This window comes from Myxocyprinus asiaticus, chromosome 40, assembly GCF_019703515.2.
Source record: "Myxocyprinus asiaticus isolate MX2 ecotype Aquarium Trade chromosome 40, UBuf_Myxa_2, whole genome shotgun sequence".
Lineage (NCBI taxonomy): Eukaryota > Metazoa > Chordata > Actinopteri > Cypriniformes > Catostomidae > Myxocyprinus > Myxocyprinus asiaticus.
The window spans coordinates 17,979,889-17,986,244 of record NC_059383.1 but is presented as its reverse complement, the minus strand read 5'-3'; the positions used below and the strand labels follow the sequence as shown (position 1 = coordinate 17,986,244).

The following is a 6,356-nucleotide window of genomic DNA, read 5'->3' as shown; positions in this document are numbered from 1 at the left end:
AGTGATTATCAGCAGTGCTAGTGCAACATATGATTATCCTGTTTGAGAAAAACAGTGACTTGGGTCTTTATTGACCCAAGGAAACAGAAATCTTTATTTTCTTTTAATGAGATAAAAGGTCTTTGACTTGTATGTTTGGCAAGTCAATGGACTGTTTCACTGTAAGAGAAGTCATTGGGAAAATTAGATAGCTCCTTAGCAAATTATTACTACAAGAATTTGGTGTGTTTTAATTTCACAATGCCTCATTCTACTTTGTGGAGCAGCACTTTGACCTTTGATGTCAAAGAATGTTAAAGATAAGAAATATTTATGTGAATGTACGCTTATGCGATACTGAAAAGACCAATCAAATACAAACCTAATGCACAAATATCTGTGATGCTGTGTATGTACTAACCAGCGCTATCAATGCAGCATTTTCTTATCTTGTTTACAGAATACTCTGTGCAACAGTTATATTATGAAAGTGATTAGAAATGTAAATGTTTATAATCCTGGTTTGTTATCATGGCACACACTAGTTGATATATTTTCATTAAACAATGTATTCTTTTAGTAGAGTAAAAATTATATTCTTGTGGCTTCATGTAGTATTGTTTGAAAGTGGAGGTCTGCGTTGTTTCTATTTGGTACACGGTTAAAAATTGTATATTGTCTCTACGTATATGTGTGCAGGTGTCACTAGTCGATAAATGTACAAGTCTCAAACCTGTTGATGTGATTGATTAGCATCTTATGTATGCAGAAATGTTTGCTACTTATCTTTTTCCAACAGTGAGCTGTAAGTCCTTATCAGTGTTCTTTTTCTAAATTATGAGCCCTATAAAATCAGCCTTGAATTCTACATTGTTGTTTCTTTGTCACCTTTATTCCCTTTTATTCAAATATTAATAGGGCATTTAAAAAAAAACATGTCATGCATGACTGTAGGTCAACAAAATCTCAAAGCTTCACTGTTTTAAAACAACCCAATTTACGTCCACCTTTATAATGAAAGGCAAAATAATATGATTTGTCAAAAATATATAGACATACAAGGTGGTGTGGCAAAATGACCCAAATCAATGAACACCCATTGTGAATTGTACAGTGATGAACAATACAGAAGAGCTTTGGATGTGAGATCATCCATAAGTTTTGCGTTACTGAAACCATTCAGTCCAAGGAAACCGTATAGAAATTGTCCTCTCTGTTAATCTTTTGTGGCTGAGACTCAGTAACAGGTCCTTGTGTACCAGTTCTGCCGCGTCTGAATTTGTCCTTCCATCTCTGTGTTCCTGGAGTACTAGGAGATGGAGATTGTGTTCCTAGAGTGTAAGGAGATGGACAATGTGATATAGACACAGGCACATGTGTCAGGGTGGAATAATCGGGTTTTGGTGGGAGGGGCTTATTTGATCGCCGCAGAACTCCAAACCCTCTAGACTTCTGAGCCTGTTCCTCCTGCTGTTGTTTCAGGAGCTGGTGATGAAGAATGGTCTGTACATCATCCTGTAAGAGACATGACAGTTAACACTGCTGAACTTGCATGGATTATCGAAATCTGTATGAGGAAAATCAACATGGACAATCACATTGATGAGTTCAGAATCTAGTCTTCTGTATTTTAAAAGGTATGATGAAAACCAGACTGAATCCAGATGGCTACACAGGCTTCAAACCAGACAGTCCTGCATAGACACAGTCCTAGCAGCTGTTCTACAGCCTCTGTCCTGAGATTACACATCCCCCTTGTTCACGTTAATTTTATACAGTATTCATAATTATATGTTTAGGATTAAAGGAATAGTTCACCCAAAAATGGAAATTCTCTCATCATTTACTCACCCTCATGTCATCCCAGATGTGAATGACTTTCTTCTGCTGAACACAAATGAAGATTTTTAGAAAACAAACTCCTAGCTCTGTAGGTCCATACAATAACTGAATGGTGACCAGAACTTTGAAGCTCCAAAAGCACATAAAGGCAGCATATATGTAATCCATAACACCCTGTTTACACCGGACACGAGCGGCACGTCGCATCAAAAGCCATATAACCCATTATAATCAGTGATGCAGTCTGCACTGGAAGCATCTGTTGCTGCGCACACGTCATGCCGACAGTAAACGGGTGTTCTGTTCCATTTTGTGCTGCATGAGCTGGCATTACTACTAAAACTTAAGCGGTTTAGAACATTCGTGTCGACGCATTCAGTATAGACAGCCTCAAGCTGTTGCATCACGTCAATGGACGCGCCCGGAGTTGACAGGGTGTAAGACTCCAGTGGTTAAATCCATGTCTTCGGAAGCAATATGATTGGTGTGGATAAGAAACAGATCAATATTTAAGTCCTTTTTTACTATAAATTCTCCTCCCTGCCCAGTAGGTGGCAATATGCACAAAGAATGTGAATCGCTAAAAACAAAAGAAGAATGTGAACATGAAAGTGGAGAATTTATAGAGTCTTATGGATTTCTTTTATGCTGCCTTTATGTGCTTTTTGATTTTCTAAATGTTGTTACCCATTCAATTGCATTGTGAGGACCAACAGAGCTGAGATATTCTTCTAAAACTCTTCGTATGTGTTCAGCAGGAGAAAGAAAGACATACACATCAGGGATGTCATGAGGGTGAGTAAACGATGAGAGATTTTTCATTTTTGGGTGAACTATTCTTTTAATACATTCCTCTACAAGTCTGAATAAGTTTGTGACACTGTAAGTGTAGGATATTATACGTTTTTTGAAGATATAGTTTTATTTTAGGTATCCCCAAAAATTACAATTCTGTCATAATTTACCCACCCTGATGTTGTTCCAAATCCATATGACTTTTTTTTTTCTTCCGTTGAACACAAAAGGAGAAGTTAGGCAGATCGTTAGCCTGAGTCACTATTAAGTTTCATTGTGCGGACAAAAGATGCAATAAAAGTCAATGGTGACTGAGGCTAACATTCTGCCTAATATCTCCTTTTGTGTGCCATAGAAGAAAGTCCTAAGTATTTGGAACAACATCAGGGTAGGTAAATTATGACAGAATTGTAATTTTTGGTTGAACTATACCTTTAACATGTTACCGATGTCAGTGTTTATAATATAATTGTGTAAATAAGATTAAACTTGGTTGATTAAAAATTATGCTGTCAAAATTTTTCGACAACTGAAATTGCACCTTGTTTGTCAAGGTAAAAATGTCTGTTCTTGTTGCTGCTTTGAAGTTACCTAGAGCCTTTTAAAGATGAAAAAGTCCATTTTTAATAAAATTGTATTATATAATATATAAAGTTTTTTTTCTCTCTCTCTCTCTGAAATGTGTCACTTTGGTTTTCAGTGGCATTGCATATGTTGTAAATTTTACATTAAAGGTGCAAAAAGTCATATGATTTATATTTGTTTCATTTTTTACATCACAAAAACCTGCTGTTTTAACAGGGGTGTGTAGACTTTTTATATCCACTATATATATATATATATATATATATATATATATATATGAATGAATGAATGAATGAACATTATATTTATATAGCGCTTTTCTGACACTACACTCAAAGCACTTTACAGAGTGAACATGGGACTCTCCTCAACCACCACCATGTATAAGTTTAAAACCATGTGACAAAAAAATAAGAGATACTGTAAATATATATATATATATATATATATATATATATATATATATATATATATATATATATATATATATATATATATATATATATATATATGCATTTTACAGTATCTCTTATTTTTTGGTCACTTATGGTTTTAAACTTATTTTAAAACCTCCTATTAGCACAAGAAGTCCTACTTTAGCAGCTCATCAGGGAGTCCCTAGTAGGCAACCTCCAGAGTTCTGAATTAAAAGATTGTCCTCAATTCATGGTCAATAAACAAAGAGTATTTTTAAACATACTTTCCAGGCTTCCAGCTCTATGGTCAATTCTAGTCGTTTCTGAACAGCCTCCAAAAGATGGTTATTCAATGTCATCAGTTCATTCTTGCTTTTCAATAGCTCAGACTCCATTGCTTGTTTCCTGCATTAATAATAATGATTACAAAAAATACAGTATTTTTATTTAACAGGTCATGTGACAAATTAAAACAAACCTTAAAATAACAAATTTTCAAGTTGGCTAGTATATATATTTATCTGCTTGGTCAAAGGATCAACCCAACTCACTTTGCAATGGCCTCATCTCTGTCCCGCAGTGCTTGCTGCAAAATGGCAGCATCTTCCCCTGCCTTCTGACTTCCCTGCCAATGATAATATGCAGATTGAATTAAAGATTCATTCTGCAACTGTTTCTAATAGTCATAGCATGCAAATGCAATGGTTACGCAAGTTCTTGCAGAGGAAGGGTGTTTATATCATGAGCTCAAAAAGGAGGCGTTCCCAAAATGAGCTGATGGGTGTGGTTAAAGCTCACCTGAGAGGTATGATTTAGGGCGAGTCTACGGGCCACATTCTGCAGCTGTAGCAGTGCAATATCCAAAGGGTTAGCCTCAGAGGGCTGATCTAATTCTGCAGTCTCGATGTCTGTCAAAGGGAGTAGCAGCTTCACAATAGACTGAACCTCCTCTGTCACCTAATTACACCACGGAAACAATAAAGATGCAATTAAGACAAACCTTGCTTGCATACATTTTCTGGATTTCATTTATTTTATGAGCCAGTCTGTAGACAAGATAAGAATTAAAATAGTCTCTGTTATAACAAAGTCAAATAAAAAGCTTATATAAAATGTTATTTTATTTATCTTGAACATATAAGACACAGACTCACCCGTTCTCTGTTTTGACTCCAACCAGGTCCGCTTTCACTCTGCCTTTGCAGTCTATCCACCTGAGCCTTAAGCTTCAGACTGCGCTGTCGTGACAGTTCTACCTCCCTTTTTACCTGTTTTAGCTACAGCCATAGAGACAATGTGTTAGGCTAGCATGCACAACAACATACATGGCTACTATTCATATGGGTGAATATGGCCACAAGTAAATACACTTGTGATACATGTGTAAGACCATTCAAAATCATATCAGTGACACTCAGTCGTACTTCTATCACACATATGATGAAACTGAATATTCAAGATGGTTGACCCAAATGCAAAAGTTTAAGAATCAGTCATTGAAAAAACTCAACATGTTTTCCCCAATATCTAGTAGTTATGGCCCTGGTCACACACCTGTGAGCATAAATACAGGCAGTGTTGGGTGCTTTAAAACCCTGCTGTTCCAGATTCTTCAGGAAGATAAGACAGATGGAATCTTGTCATTAAGGACAAACTAAGTGGAAACATTTCAAACCACATCTAAAACAACCCATATTTCCTCTTTGCGTGAGGTCTTGTGATTTTTCAGTACAGGTCACCAAATCACAAGACCTCACGCAAAGGGGAAATATGATGTTATGTAATACCTACTTGTCAAAAGTCTGAGGCAAACTAGACAAAGAGTCACACAAAAACTAGACAAAGAGTTTTCCTGTCACACAAACACTAGACAAAGAGTTTGCCTCAGACTTTTTGTCTAGTTTTTGTGTGACAGGTTTATGTGCTCTTTTAGTTTCAGTGGATAAAGCATGATTAGGAAATATTGTAATAATGGAGCTGGTGAAATGTACCAACATTCCATTTACAGTTTGTGCTGGACATCCTGTGTTTGCTGTAAAGTAAACATACCCATAAACAAATAGACTCATATTTGTGACTAGCAAGTTTTTCTGCTTTGAAAATAATTTAATGAAAGTGAACTAATGAATTAAAAGCACGAATCTCTGGTCCTCTTGTTGTTTGTCCTCTTAATATTTTTCCATTCTGATTTGTTTTTTCCCTCTTTGTTCCGTATTTGTTTCATTAATTGAGAGTGAGCTAGCCATGACTCACCGTGGCAGATACGGGGCTGGACACACGTCTGCGGATGGGGCTCCCACTCCGGAGCAGATCCGGTAGCGCTTCATCAATGTATTTGGGCTTCCTCGGAAGCGAATCTGGGTTAGAATCTTCAGCCACAGTCATCTGGTCTGAGTAACCATTCTGGCCTGTCACAGAAGAATGGCGATTGTCACCAACCACTGCCAGCTGTTCTTGTAGCTCATTCAATGTGGGCAGCTGTGAGCTGAAAGTCTCTCTGTCCGTGTCCTTGTTATGACTTGAACCGGAGTCATCATCGTCAGATAATCGTTTATGTATTTTCTCAGTGGGCAGAGGTAAGAGGTCCCTGAGTGTGTGGAGGGTGACTGGTGCATCTCTCCTATGCGTCTCCATGGTCTGAACGGCAAGTTCTTATCAAGTGAGAGAACACTTAAAGACAAAACTAGAAACTAGCAGACAATGCGCACAAACCAGTTTTTCCTGCCTTTTGACTGGCAG

General features: G+C 37.1%; 1 protein-coding gene across 1 annotated transcript; it reads right to left on the bottom strand.

The window, feature by feature from the left end:
- Positions 1–849: 849 nt before the first annotated feature.
- On the bottom strand, positions 850–6,356 carry bicdl2l (bicaudal-D-related protein 2-like). Its single transcript, XM_051681720.1, has 6 exons — positions 5,871–6,356; positions 4,772–4,894; positions 4,416–4,574; positions 4,169–4,242; positions 3,902–4,022; positions 850–1,494 (listed from the first exon to the last, which is right to left on the bottom strand). The coding sequence occupies exons 1-6, from the start codon at positions 6,249–6,251 to the stop codon at positions 1,159–1,161; spliced, it is 1,194 nt and encodes a 397-aa protein (XP_051537680.1). The 5' UTR covers positions 6,252–6,356; the 3' UTR covers positions 850–1,158.

Excerpts from the sequence above, each read along its gene's own strand:
- bicdl2l (XM_051681720.1), bottom strand. The coding sequence starts at position 6,251 with ATGGAGACGCATAGGAGAGATGCACCAGTCACCCTCCACACACTCAGG. Across the intron at positions 4,023-4,168 it reads AGAGATGAGGCCATTGCAAA|GAAACAAGCAATGGAGTCTG; the intron begins GTGAGTTGGGTT and ends TTATTAATGCAG. Across the intron at positions 1,495-3,901 it reads TAGAGCTGGAAGCCTGGAAA|GATGATGTACAGACCATTCT; the intron begins GTATGTTTAAAA and ends TGTCTCTTACAG.